Raw genomic sequence first — 15,022 nt, forward strand, 5'->3', positions numbered from 1 at the left:
TTCCTGTCTGTGATCCTGTTTGTTCAAGGCAAAGAGGATAACAGTGCCATCAAGAATAGAGAAAGAAGGTATAAAACCGTAAGTTGGAACCTGGAAGTTAATCTGTAGCTCCCATTAACTCACTAGTTCAAATTTAGTCAGTTTCAAAATATGTTCAGTCTCCTTAAAAAGGCTTTAGATAGATGGAGACTTACTTCCAAGGGATCCCCTTTCTTCCCAAAGTCCCCAGCAACTAGTGCTGTAGGAAAGATAAAACTATACAGCATCCCTTATTAGTCTGCCTGACAAAACCAACATAGTAAATTAATATTTCTATAGGAAATGTATAAGAAGTATATACTTGTCCATAGATTCAGTGTTCTGGAGTTGACAAATGAATGCTCCTCACCAAGTCAGGAACACATACAATTTGCTCTTAACCACTCCAGTAATTGCTATGAGCCTTCAGTTTAACACTTGTTTTGAAAAAGGGGCAGTAGACATAGAAATATTCTGCTTATCAACTGTAATCTACACAGCCTAGCATATCTTGCTCTTTTTTTTTTTTTTCTCAAGTGTACACACAGACATTTAAGATTCAAAAACAGCAGAGAAAACAGCCAGCACATCCAGACTGGTAATACAGAAGGAAGTACATTAGCAATGTCATGTTTAGTGCCACTAAGCAAAGAAACATTTGGATGAAACCTACAGTCGCTGAGCTCTTATGAAATCTTACAAAACAGTTCTGGTAACTGAAGAAAAACCACTGCACAAATGGACACAGAGCTGCTCTTCTCAGCACACTTCCTGATCCCAACTATGGTACTGAACGCCGCTGGCGTAACGGCCAAGAGGGAGAGAGACACTTTTTTCCACAATAGATTTTACAAGAGTTGCCTCTTGCTTGTGGTTTCAGAACCTGAGTGTAAGCAAAATATCTTTTACAGAAAGATTGGAAAGAATTCAGTTTCTCTCTCATGTTACAATATTTAAATAGAATTTATTGACAGAGCAGTGGTTTGGGGAGTCAGCTTAATTATTTAGAAGTTCAGAGGTGCTTTAAGAAATAGTTTTTATTCCTTTCTCTCAGAACATCTATTTTTAACCTTCCTTTTCTTCTTTTCTCCTCTTCTTCTCCTGAGATGAAAATAGAAGGGGAAAGGGTTTTTGTACTTTAGCTCTATTTGTTGCATCTTTCAAGGACTAACCATTCTTCCACCCTTAGAAGCTCTTTTATCAATCCTTCTATATAGAGAGCTGACAGAAATTTCCTGAGAATTCCATAGGAAAGCAGAATACTGTATATTGGTTTTAAATTAATATTAGTGCTTACCTCTCATAAATTTCTGATCCTTCTTCTAATCCAGGTAGCAGTCCTATTACAAAGGCTTGAAGACCAGGCAGGAGGGACTTTTGTAGAGGAAGAAAGTATTTCTCGTACAAACCAAGGAGAACTGGTCTCACTGACATTGCTGCATTTGCCAGCAGAGGAAACAAACCAGAGCTTTAAAAAAAAAAAAAAAAAATTATAATAGTTAATTAAAATAGACTCAGAAAAGCATGTGCTTTAAAAAAAAAAATTACCTGTACAAGAATAAATCCTTGGCAAGCCATTTTGTCCCAATAATTTTAAAGATGATTTCATAGGTTTCTAGTGCCTTTAAATGCACTCCACTAGGTAGTGCTGGATGCAAACACTGAGATAATCTTTTACTGATGATCAGCCGTCTTGGCAATAGAGAATATTTCAGGTTACTCTGAAGAGCCTGTAGAAGAAAGACGAGAATATATAGCTATAATGCTGCATATAATGACTGCATGTCAAAAGTTTCCTACTAGCACTTTGAGAAGAACTACATACATTCCAGAGTTTTCCTTCATAAATGTATTTTGTTAAACTAAAACAGCAGAACTTTACAACTGAGTTTTCATATGGAAATAGGCACGAACAATCTAGAAAAGTCTGGTATTACTTTGCTTAGAAGCTGGAAAAGGAAGTCAAAGGACAGGACAGGGACAGGGTACCCATATCCTATCTCCAGGGGAAGAAGGGAAGTAACAAAAGAGCTTCTCAGCTTTTAAGTACAGGGAATAAAGTAAGAATTAAATAACTATTTTTCCTTGTACATTTTCACTTCACGTATAGCTGAAATATAAACAAAAAACCTTCTGACCAAAGCAGGCATGATTAAATGGGACAATAACATCTTAGAAGTTATTTGTAATTCTGTGTGGCTACATTCAGTAAGCTTTATTAACTATACCCATTGCATTGATGTATAACATCTTCAGGACAGGACATAGTTAACCAGGTGTTGCAGACTGGTCAGGTATCTGGAAAAAATAAACTGTAGCACCTTTCTTTGGAAAGATTACTCTTTTTCTTGCATATATTTCAGCAAGCTAAATAGTCTCTTCTATTCAGAGACAAAACAAAGAATTTGCAAGTAAATGGCACTTTAGCCTTTGATCGCTGTCTGCTAAGCAAACAGATGTTTCACAGCAGATGGACATTTGGGATGTTCTCAGGATTAGGCAAATTCTCGACTGTCCCAAAGATTAAGTCATGGTCTTATCCTACATACTTGCTTTAAACTTGAGGTTCTTATATCCTGCCTGAAAAAAAGGTTTTGAAAAAGCACCAGACAAGTGAACTAACCCTTTTTTGCTCATTTCCAAGGAAAAACCAAAACAAACCCAAACAAACAAAAGCCCCACAAAACAAACCCATACAAAACCAACCAACCAAAACAATCAAAAACCACCCCCCCCCCCCCCCCCCAATAAAAGAAACCCAAACCAAAAGAAAAAAAAAAAAAACCCAAATCAAACCAGCAGCAAGAGGAAGAGATAGAAACAACCCACCATCTTTCAAAGGTGTGTGCAACTTTTCATTTAAGACTTTGCAGTTGGTGGGTGTGAGAAGCTAGAATCTGTGAGAATACTAATGCGTTATTTCTCCGTTTAGGCAGGGCAGCAAACAGGAGAGACCAGATGTTAGTAAAGAGCTTCTAGTAAATAAAATTTACTCAAGAAGAAAAAGGCTGAGAGTTTGGAACTGTAAACAGATACATTGCATCACTCTGAAATACATATAGCACAGATGCCATTTAGAGCCAAATAATTTCCTTTCTTCCCTACCCCACTATGAGCATGAGATCTGCATTTTAGTAGGTATTAAAAAGTAGAATCCAAGAATACAGCAGTATTTCACATATGAAACTAAACCGGGTTATACTTGTGGAGTTATCTTTTAAATATTTTTATATCTTTTATATTTGAGAGATTTACTCATCTATTAAATGAGTAATATTATTTCAATGTTAAAGATTGAAATCCTTAATGCTTGTAACAACTTTGAAGACTGCTTGAAAGCAGGACTTTGAAACATTCTGTTTATATTGGTTGGTGTGTATTTGCCCACACCCTCTGTGTATATATATCCAAAAGCAATTGAAAAAACTATGCCAATGGTAAATATTTTTCCTCTCAAGATTAAACAAATACCATCTTAATATTCTATCAGTTAAATTTTAAATAACAGCTAAAAATTAGTCAGAAGAAGAAAATATATTCCAGGTATATTAGGAGTTGAATAGTGGATATTTAGGGATAACTTGGTGTTAAGTATTTCTCCTGGGTGATTCTCAAACCTTCCTATGTCCAAATTCCAGCAGATGAGACTAATTTAGAACAAGACTACGCTCATGTGCATGTTCCAACTATACTGCTTCACCTAAAGAATCAGAAGACATCTCCATACAGGAAGCAAGATTTGAAGATATTCGCTATGATCCTCATACATGAGCTGTGGAGAGTTTCTGCCCGTCGCATCAGAATGATTCTGAGATGAAACTCCCTTCTCAAAAGTACCTTTTTTTTTACTTTTTTTTTTTTCCCCTGACTTGTGTTGAAGGAATACACAGTAGGACACAAACTACAACTCTCCTCAAGAGTGGGTGCTCCTGGTTAACAGTTGTCCCTGATCTTCCAGCAGATGCAAGGGATTTTAAACCACACTGCAATATATTAGAAGACAGTGGTTGCACCAAGAGTCACTCCAGCAGAAAGGTGGGCTTGCTGCTCTTACTGCTAATACTTTGCTGAAAAGTTCAGATTTTTAACAGCTTCCCCAGAATTGCAGGGCTCAAATAATTTTAAAAGCGTTGAAAGTCATTAATTAGCAGATGGAGTTAAAACTGTTCATTGAAATAAGTGACATGATAATATACATATTTCCAAATGCTAATTAGTTCCTGTGATCCAACGGGCAAAGCTAAGAAGGTTGATTTTGAAATATCCTGAGCTACAACTGAAAAAAAGAATCAGTTGTCTGTGAGATCTAGGACTGCTGAAATGCCATTATAGGTTCAGCTCCTACAGTTAGTTAAATGTTGTGGTAGCAAGGCTGGTATCATTGCCACTGCATGCAGATCAAGATCCCATCCTAAACCATTGCTTCCACATTCAGAATCCAATACTAACAACTGCAGATTAACAACTCTGCTCACAGGTTTCAACATCTACTATTCACCCATTCTTTTGATTCCTGTGAGCTTAATTTAACCGTCTTTTTTTTATGTATGGGTGGAAGCCCATCCACGATCTATTTTCTCTCTTGTCTTCAACTGCTTTCCACATGAGCAGTTATGGTGGCAAAAGTGTTAAATGTCACTGGAACTGCTAGAAAGGGTTGGCTTGAAAGGCCCAAACTGCCAGCAAGCTCTCCATGCTTAATGTATCATCCCAGGGTTTGGTTTTCACAGATCAGCGGGAAATCAACAATCCCAGAAAACCAAGAAGTATTCAACCTACCAGCGCCTTTAGACTTCAGACTTTAATCAGTAAGTCAGGAAAAAACGAGACGTGCAAAGTAATGACTGGTGTTCATGCACACGTCCAGTTTTCGACTTTCTATTTACAGGTTATTTTTCCTTATGACTGACTGGAGAATATCTTATACATACTAAACATTTTCTAATGCATAATCATGCTCAGAGTTTCTTTGAATGTGGGCTATAAAGGGTAGAAAGAGAAGACTATCTGTTCTTTGCAGCAGTGTATACATGTGCCTTAAAACAAAACAAACACAGACACACATACACAGAGGAATATTCACATTTCCACAGTTATTGGCTTAAGTCATTTTGTACTGCTTTATAGCAACAGTAGAGATTAGCTGGATCAGTTTGCCTAGATATGAAAAAAACAAGCAAATAAAGGAAGTATTTTTATTTACGTAAGTAGAATTCCAGAAAAAAATGCAGCAGGTACAACAATTTATAATCTTATCTTCAACTAGGAGATACCCTAATGCTTGTTTTAGACAACAGTGGCTGGGAGGAGAGGGGGAGAAGGAGAGCCTGTGATTCCATTTTCCACTGATACATTTTCCAAGGAAGTAAAAAAATTCTGAACAGAGCTCCAGCTTCCATAAAAATAGCAGCATAAAGGTGAAAGATGGTTGTGAGGAAACTGTGAACTAGGAGCTGGAGTTATATTAAAAAAAGGGGGGGGAGAAAAGATGTATAAAATATCCCTAGTTCTGCACATTGCGTTTGTGCATCGGGTGTGGTGAAGTTCCATAAAGCAATTAGGAGGCAAAGCTTCCCTTCTTCTCAAAGACATAAGGTTTGCCTTCAACAGAAGGCAAGTGGTGCTTGTGTTTGTCATTTGCCCAGCAGTTGTTATAAAGCTGTGGCAGCCAGAGTTCTCATATGAAACAACTGGTGTAATTAAAGGCTCTGCTCATTAAATACGCATTTCAGAAGAAGAATTCTCTTCTCTCCCCTCAAGAACAGACATACTGTAACATTAAGTGTTACTACTGGCACGTACAATAGTTGTGCAGCTGCAATGATTTCTATGCTCTGTCCCCTCCTGTTCCAAACCGATCAAGTCTTTGGTTAAGATCATATTCCACTTCAAGTTTTTGAAGCAAGAAAAGCCTTTAGAAACAAAAAGTAACATACTTATTTCTATTGAAAGTCAAATTAAAAAAAAGAAAACTTTGAAATTGCAGACTAAAGACTAAAAATTAGTATTGTAAGAACTTATAATCTGTGCATTTACACACTCATGCTATGTCCAAGGATAAAAAGCAGTTTGAAAGTGCTCTTTTAGAGCAAACATTGCTATCATTACCGAGCAAGTCAACCATGCTGTAAACATAAAATAAATCCCTCTAGAACAACTGATATTTCAAAGATTATAATATTTTGTTTTCATGGTGAACAATAACTATAAATGAAAATGTTGCTCAGAAAAGGGACCCTGGCCTGCCAGCCAGGCCCAGTGGCAACAGTCACTAGTGAAGCTTTTGTGCAAGTTCCACACCACTGATATCCAAATACTGCTGAAAAATTGTTGATGGAGGTATTTCTGCCAATAAAAATGGCAAAATCCTGTCTGTTATTCTTGTCAAACAGATGCAGGTTGGGGTTTTTTTTGGTAAGCTGGCTGGGTTTTTTTTGTTTAGGTTTTTGTTGTTGTTTTTTTAATATATAGGGATTACATGAACAAACAGGGGAATTTAAATATTCACTTGCCAAAAACCCAGTGAAATTTTGTGCTCTTCTGTGAATCACTATATTTCACAGACTTTTTTTTAAAGCCTCCTTTCATAGTTTCCTTACAAAGGCAGGCTGTGGAATCCAGTATTTACTACTGCTCTGTTCTTAATTTTGCAAATTGTGTCACTCATCTACTGTTTACCTGCATCCAGACTTAAAATTTATAGAAAAGATATGCCTATAATCTGAATTTAAAACCCTAATGCAAACTATGCACTTGGATTGTCCTAACTTCATATTTTTAGCCTTTTAAATACTTGAAGTTCCCCCTACGAGAATACTTTTATATATATTTTATACAATATACATATCTGTTTACACTCTGAATAGACAGTGACAAGCATTTTGTATATGACGATGATGTTAAATGCACCTGTTTCACTGACAAGCCCACATAATGCTGAACCACCACCCATTTCTAGGTTTAAAAAGACAACGCCCCTCCCCCCTGGCATTTTTTTATATCAAAATATTGAAGTGATTTTGCAGAGTTGTATCCTTTTAAAACATTGGCACAAGCTGGCAAAATCGGCAATAGCACAGTCTCATTTTAGCACAAAGACAATTGAAAGGGATTACTGTATTCTGGATGGAGCAATCTGTACCGAACATCTGAAAACCTTAGTCACAAAACAGTACTTTCGAAACAGTGAACATATGCAGATTTGCAAAAACAACAAAAACATGGCTCAAAGCTGTATCCAAGAACAGTACTGAGAAGAGAATAATCCTATTTCTTGAAGCATGGTGCAGCCTTGGCTGCAGCTAGATGACCAGCTTATAGTAACTAGAGCTTGAACAGAAGCAAAGAGCAGAAAGATATTTAAAACTGGAATATGAATGAATTTCAAGGCAAAGCTGAAGCTCCTCTTTAAAACATTAACATCCAAATTTACTGCCTGTTTGATCCACCCGTTTGCATCTGCCCATTCATATTCCCTATATATTTTTATAAACATTACTTTCCACTGTTTCTCCTTCACCGTGATGATGCATAACATCCACACTATGTAAATTAAAACCCCCAAAATCTTTCCCTTACAAGCTTGGGGTGTAGCATAAATTAGCAAATCCTAGCTTTTGTTAGAAAACATAGTTTCTCTCCATCCTTCACTCATGTTCACACTTCCTACCTGCAGTTCTGTTCAGAACACCGCAGGGGAGATTAATCTTACCTAACCTTGGAAGCCTAGGTCAGCTAAAAAACATGGTCAAAACTGCAGTAACTCACCTCAGGCTCCCTACAAAACCAGGGAGGAGCACACGCAATTTTAGGACAGTGTTCATCTGACCTACTTTAAATAGCAAGAGATGAGTCACAACAAGAACAAATAAAACCCCTTATTCCTCTCTCTGCCTAAAAGTGATTCAACGTGAAACTGTCCACACCGAAGTCATCTGAAGTTAGATAAGCCTCATTTCCACTAAATTACAAAAAGCAATCATTCTAGATTTACAAACTGACCGGTCTGGCTGACCATTCAGATTAAAGTCAACTGGTTTCTCCCTTGCTTCCCTGGTTCTACAAGTCACTGTGAAACATCAGTTAGAACCATGGAAGCACAAGAGAAACTGTGGAAAACCACTCTCAGTGGTAGCTAAGTAGTAATAAGAGAAGTAGCAGAGCTGTACTTCCGAAACCCCTTGACTTACTCATCCTCTTTTGCCTCTCCCTTTCTCAGCATTTCCATATTTTCTTTATAATAGGCATCACTGCACATCAGTTACTGACACCCAGGTTCCTGAACATAACCATGTGCACTGTTTAAAAACATTTTTATCAGTGAGATATTGTTGATCTTCTCCCTCCTACCCATTCTCTCCCTGCTCATTCATTCACCCTCAGAACTGACTGTAGAAGAAACTAGGCTCTTATGTTAGAAACACCTCCTCCCATCTCCAACACCAACAGAACTCAACAACAATATTTATGTTTTAGGATGTAAGAGACCAAGTAATCATAAGAGTTAAGACAATAGCTATTGACATCTTATTTCACAATCCTCCTTTTGGTGGCAGACTCCCCTGACACATCATCCTTATTTGCATATAACAGACAGAGGCAGATGAACATGGGATGATTTGCTCTACTAGTTCTTAAGCTCCTAAACCAATTAAGCCCATGTAATACCACAGCAGATGGACTGATGTAGCAGCTAAAAGCTTTTTTGCTTCATTTGTACTATGCTGCTACATATTGTGGCAATTCTGTACCTGAATCAGAGTTTCAGATAGGTATTAATCAGTTCAGTGTATTCATCTAGGTCAAGACAAAAGATCAAAGTCTACATCTTTCCATGGGTAAGAAATCTCACACCCTAATTATTTTGTCTTTTGAGAGAATCATGCTGAAGGCTCTAACTTTATTGACTCAACAGCAATCAGGATGAAACTGTGAAGGCAGAAATGTGTAACTCCTCCTGCCAGGGCAATATCCAGCTTCTCAGAAGAGAAAGAACAATGGCCACCCTTAAAAAACCTCGATTTGGCAAATGTCCCAATTTTCAAGAAGGGTAAGAAGGAAGACCTGGTAATTACAGGCCTGCGAGTCACATTTCAGCACCTGGTAATATTATGGAGGTTATTCTAGGAGTTATTGAAAAACACTTGAGAGACAACACAGTCATTGGTTGTAGATAGCAGGGGTTCATGAAGGGAAAGTCCTGTGTAACCAACTTAATTTCCTTTTATGACAAGGTCACCCCTCCTGTTGACCAAGGGAAGCCAGTATATGTGGGCTTTTTGGACTTTAGCAAAGCTTTTGATACTGTCTCTCACAGTGTCCTTTTGGATAAACTGTCCAGAACACAGGTAGACAAGCCCATAATACGTTGGATGAGCAACTGGCTGACAGATTGGGTTCAAAGGGCTACATCAGGCTGGCAGCCAGTCATCAGTAGGGTTCCACAGGGCTCAATTTTAGGGTCAGTGCTCTTTAATATTTTTATAAATGATCTGGACCAAGGAATCAAACATACATTAAGTTTGCTGACAACACTAAACTAAAAGGAACTGTGGACTCCCTCAAGGCTAGAGAGGCCTTACAGAGAGATCTGGATAGACTAGAGAGCTGTGCAATCACCAAGTGCATGAAATTTAACAAGAGCAAGTACCAGATTCTCCACCTGGGACAGGGTAATCCTGGTTATACATATAAACTGGAGGACAAGAGGCTGGACAGCAGCCCCACAAAAAGCAATCTGGGGGTTTGGGTTGATGGCAAGTTGAACATGAGTCAACAGCATATCCTGGCAGCCAAAAGGGCCAAGTGTGTCCTGAGGTGTATCACACACAGAGTTGATAGTACTAGTCAAGGGCAGTGATTGTCCCACTCTGCAACACATTGGTGTGGCCCTACCTCAAGCACTGTGTGCAGTTTTGGGCACCCCAGTGAAAGAAGGACATCAAACTATTAGTGTGTCCAGAAGAGGGTAACCAAGATGGTGAAAGGTCTTGAGGGCAAGACTTAGGAGGAGCAGCTGAGGTCACTTGGTTTGTTCAGCTTGGAGAAACCTGAGGGGTGACCTCACCGCAGTCTACAACTTCCTCAAGAGATGCAGCAGAAAGGGGGTTGCTGATCTTTTCTTTGGTGACCAGAGACAGGACATGAGGAAATGGAATGAAGCTGCATCAGGAGAAGTAAAATTGGACATTAGGAAAAGGTTCTTCACTGAGAGAGCGGTTGGTTACTGGAACAGGTTCCCCAGGGAAGTGGTCACAGCACCAAGCCTGTCACAGTACAAGGAGTGTCTGGATGATGCTCTTAGTGATATGGTTTAGTTTTAGGTAGTCCTGCGAGGAGCAGGGAGTTGGACTCCATGATCCTTATGGGTCCCTTCCAATTCGTGATATTCTATCATTCTAGGGATTCTCCTGCCCTTTGACACCTCTGTAGAATTAAGGCTTAGCAACAACAGCAAAGGCATGCGAGGCATCTATCGGGTAACAACAGATGTTTCCTTATGAATTCTGCAGAAGTTGCCTCTTCCCACCCCTATTTCCTTAATGACTGTAACTACTCTTGCCCCGCATATGCTGAGGAAGAGTTTTATTTTAAAGGAGACTAAGTGGGAGACAAACTATGTACACTTCATTTCTTGGGCAGGAGGAGAGGACACATTTCCTAGGTATCTTCCTGTAAAAGTCTTTATCTTTCTTCCCATACTCAGCCATATTTTCCATGGTCATACAAAAGACGCCATCAGCAACAAATCAATTATCTCGCCAAATATAAGGGAGGGATATGATCAAGTAAAAGTGAACTTTAAATATAAATTTTGACTTGGAGTATATACTAAAACTTGTGACCTCTTGTTCTATATAAAAACTTTTTTAGCTGTTCTAGAGTGAGTAACCAGCATCCTGAAGGTTTCTTCAATGCAACTCCAAAATTAACTTAGCAGAAAAAAGGAAACAAATAGCATTTGAAGGAAGCCTCTGTTGTTTTTACCAGGATTTCTCACACTTTTATAAAAGATACTGAGTTAGCTGCTTCCATTACGCCTCCTTGATGAACTAATATTTTTCCTAATTGAATTTTCAATTGTGTCAAATACTGTAAGTTACAAAAAAAGTTAGTAACAATACAAAGATAATAAGCAAATGAAAAAGTATTCCTGTGACATTATACCTTATTGAGTTTGCCAAGGGAAGATATAAGATCCGCCCATTCACTTGATGATTCAAAGTTTCTCAAAGCTTTCTCAATTGCTGAAGAATAATTTCTGTATCTGTAATCACCAAGTAACTCCTGCTCTTCTGGATCCATCGTTAGTTCTCATAGCAAGGTACAATTTCCTGGTAAACTAAAACACACACACAGTTACAAACAGATAACCTGCATTTAAGTTCTGGCAAATATAAAGGACTGTAAGGCCACAATAAACATGTAGAAGCACAGACAGATCACAATAAACAAGTCATCTGATCAAGTTTCAAAACAAAGTTAAAAATAATGTAACCAGCATGACTCCAACTTCCCACTGTCTGTTTTAGAAATTTTGCAGTCAAATTTCCCTATTTATGAAACATGTTTTTTCCTTGCATGCACGTGGCTCTCTCACACAATAACAAAGGAATATAAAGTCTCATTATAAACACTCAAAGTGCTGACAAGAAGTTAGGGAGAAGTAAACAGTTTTCATAACTTATCATCTCTGCACTGTTTTGAAAAGTTACCTGTAGCCATGGAATGTGAAACATTTCATATCAAAATTCAACTTTCAAGAGGAATCCCACTAAAGGGCCTCTCAGCCCACAGCAGAAGGAATCCTGGTCAGCAGCAGATGCTGAAGTACAAGACTAAAATGCTGTGCCAAAGTGTCAAGGCATGCATTCAAATCTTCTTATACTTCACAAAAAAGTATCCGTATATTTTTATGGAGGAAAAATAAGTTATTCAGACCTGATTTTTCTTGTATTCTGCAACACACTTAGATTTAAAAAGCATAACACATCTGTTTTAGAACAATGGGAAACAAGTGTGGCTGCATTTTACATACTCAAAAAATCACACCTTCACTCCTATGCCACCTACAACACTAGTTCTGTTAGCTAATATAAAAATATTCTTCTAGAGAGATACTTATGTTTAGGAATGCCAGGTTTAAGTAAATCTGTTATATATATATAAATATATATATATATATACACAGAAAACTCAGTACTATAACAAAACACTTCGGAATGTTTCTGAAAGAGACCTGCTTGTATTTTCCTACTGTTTATACACAAAAATAAATCCAAGTAGTCTTCTATATCCTTTCAAAGTATCTCATCTCTCACAGCACTTAAAATCAATGGAACAAGTGTGTATCATTCATTATCTTCAATTAACAACAATAACTGCATCAAGATTTTGGTAGTAAACTCTCAGAAAAATGCCAGATGCACCCACATAAGAAAAAGGATTTTAAAGGCAGGTTTAAGCCACTTTTGGTCTCATTGACAGGAGGATTAGGTTATTCTCTACGTCATTCAACCTAGACCCACCTCTATTTAAAAAAAAAAATCAAACAAAATATCATCAGGGCCATGTTTGGTTGGCTGGATTTGTTTGTTTTGCTACAGTAAGGGTTTAATTTTCTGTTTTCATCAGGATGTATGCAGTGTTTCTCACAGCAGGGTATAACAGTAATCTGGGATACAGCTAACCTTGCTCCAACATGGATTTTAAAAAAATGCCAACCCTTCCGTAAAACCTAATGAGGCGGCAAACTTGTAATATGGTGTCAGCAAAATTTATGAGTAATCTGATATAGACACTGCCCCAAAACATGCAGGGCAAGAATTTTTCCCTCATCTCACTTAAGTACTTTAATCATTGGACTACTGGATTGTATTCATACTCTGCCAAGTCAAGAGTGCTGCCACTTTCATAAATAAGAGATTTGTCTGGATCATTTAGAAATGGGCAGCCGTTTCGCTGACAGAATACATAAAATTTCTTCATTTGTAAAGGCAATATGCCCGCATGAATCCACTTAGAGAACAGGAATCAATCAAAATACCAACAGCACTTGAAGATGTTCTAAACATTCTGTGAAAATTATGTCTTAAAGCATTCTCATAGTACTAAAACCTGGTATATTTAAGTAAAATCGAATTAAGTTCTAAGGATAAAATAAAGTGTACTATTCAAGAAAGAACCAAAAACTTCAGTGGGGGAAAAAATGTCTTATCCAGTTCTTAAGACACATTATTTGGACTTTGCTGTGAAAAGACAGGTGAATAGTGTATTCCCACCCAGAAAAGCAGTGATGGACTTAATGATTTTGTGTGTATTGATGTTCATGTACCTACGTTGTCAGTAAGGTTTGAAAAAAATCAATAATCAAAACATGGTCAGTAGATCATATTTGTGCTTGTATACAAAGGCAGGAAGATTAAACAAACAAACAAGCAAGCAAAAACCCCAACAAAACCCCCACAAACCAACTAAACAAAAACCAAACCAAACCAAAAACCACTTGCCAGTGACCTTCAGGTGCACCTTCTAAATCCCAGGTCACAAACTTCCTTAATCAGTGGAGACGTTCATAGCTACTCATCAACTCTCAGCATTGTCTTACGAGAGATTAACGAGGTGGGCGCTTTGCCGCTGACCCCAAGGGAAGAGACGCTGCCTCGCCGGGGCTGCGGGGCCTCTGCGGGCAACTCCCCGCCCACCGCTCCCTGCCGTCGGCTGCTGAGCTGGGCAAGCCCCCGGAGGGGGACGCTGCCCCCCGGCAGGACCGGCCGCGGCGGAGCGGGGCCCCTTTCAGGGCCCGCCCTGCGGGAACGGGCCGGGAGCTCCTCAGGACACCCCCGACCGCGGAGAAGCGAGGCTCCGCCGCAGCTTCCTTTCAGCCTCACCTGCCAGGCGGGCACCGCCGAGGCCGTGCCGGCTGCGGCAGCGGCGATGACAGGGCGGGCTCCCCTGCCGGCGGCGAGCGGCGCTGCCCCCTCGGCCGGGCCACCACCGGCCCCCGCCGCCTGGCCGCCCCCGGCAGGTCACCCCTCAGATGCCCGCGCGTTTCCCGCCCGCCCCTCCGCAAGCACAGGCCCGCCCGCCGAGCCCGGGCGCGACGGCGCTCCGCTCCCCGCCACCCCCGTACCTGGGAAGGGCCCCGCAGACCTCCCGGGCCGGTGGCGGCAGTGGCGGCGGCGACGTGTCCCAGCCCAGCGCGGGACGGGGGGCGGCTCCCCGCGGTCGCTATGGCAACAGCAGGGCGAAGGGAAAAAAAAAAAAAAAAATAAAAACAACCCACAACCACCCCCGCTCCGCGAGGCCCGCGCCGCAGTCGGCAGCTGGGGCGATACCACTGGATACAGCGCGGGGAGGGGGAAGCCCCTAGACCGGTGCAGGAGGGCTCCGAGTGTCCCCGCCCAGCGGCGGCGTCTCTCGTCTTTCCCCGCTGTCAAGCTCTGAAGGAAGGCTGCGGGTGTCAGTGAGCGCTGCTGCCCGGAGCAGGTCATCAGCGACCCCGTGGGGAAATGGTACACCCCGGCCGTCCGGCCCTGGTGCCGAGCGCCCCCTGGCGGCACCGGGCCGGACGGCCCCGCGCTCCCCGCCCGCGGCGCCACGGAGCCCCGGAGCCGCTCCCCGCTGGGGACCCGCTGGCGACCCATCGGGGACCCGCCCGGCCGCGGGGCTGCGGAGGAAGCGTCGAGACGGCGGGCCGGGCCGCTCCTTTTGCTTCGTGCATCAACCTCGGCGGGTCTGGAAACAAGGCGGTGGCTGCGCGGAGCCGCAATCTGGCGTGTCCGCCCCCGACGCTGCGGGGTCGCACCGCCGGCCGCGGGTGTGCGCGTCACTGCGCGAAGATAGTGAAGGCAGGTTTAAGAGTTTTGCTTCTATTCCATCTGGTTTTAGGCATGGAACACTTTTGACAAATTTCGGAGACTCGGCTTTCACGGAGACTGAGGTGTCACATTTATAAAAGGCTCAAGTCCAATATAAGAAGTCCTCTATTCTTTATAAAAGGCTT

General features: G+C 40.9%; 1 protein-coding gene across 5 annotated transcripts in view; it reads right to left on the reverse strand.

The window, feature by feature from the left end:
* Positions 1-14,232, reverse strand: part of DOP1B (DOP1 leucine zipper like protein B) — a 52,761-nt gene extending 38,529 nt beyond the window's left edge. For 4 of the 5 annotated variants that reach the window (XR_014183236.1, XM_082044532.1, XM_082044533.1 and 1 more), the window contains exons 1-4: positions 14,150-14,232; positions 11,185-11,359; positions 1,567-1,748; positions 1,316-1,486 (exon numbers count right to left, since the gene is read on the reverse strand). Coding sequence is in view for 4 of the 5 variants with exons in the window: in XM_082044532.1 (XP_081900658.1) it covers positions 1,316-1,486; positions 1,567-1,748; positions 11,185-11,322 (491 nt within the window). In the remaining variant the exon portion in view is untranslated. Of the gene's footprint in view, positions 1-1,315; positions 1,487-1,566; positions 1,749-5,820; positions 5,931-11,184; positions 11,360-14,149 lie in introns of those variants that run through there. The other variant, XM_082044534.1, reaches the window with a different exon arrangement.
* Positions 14,233-15,022: the final 790 nt, after the last annotated feature.

Source organism: Streptopelia decaocto (assembly GCF_964273445.1).
Source record: "Streptopelia decaocto genome assembly, chromosome: 1".
In the NCBI taxonomy this organism is placed as follows: domain Eukaryota; kingdom Metazoa; phylum Chordata; class Aves; order Columbiformes; family Columbidae; genus Streptopelia; species Streptopelia decaocto.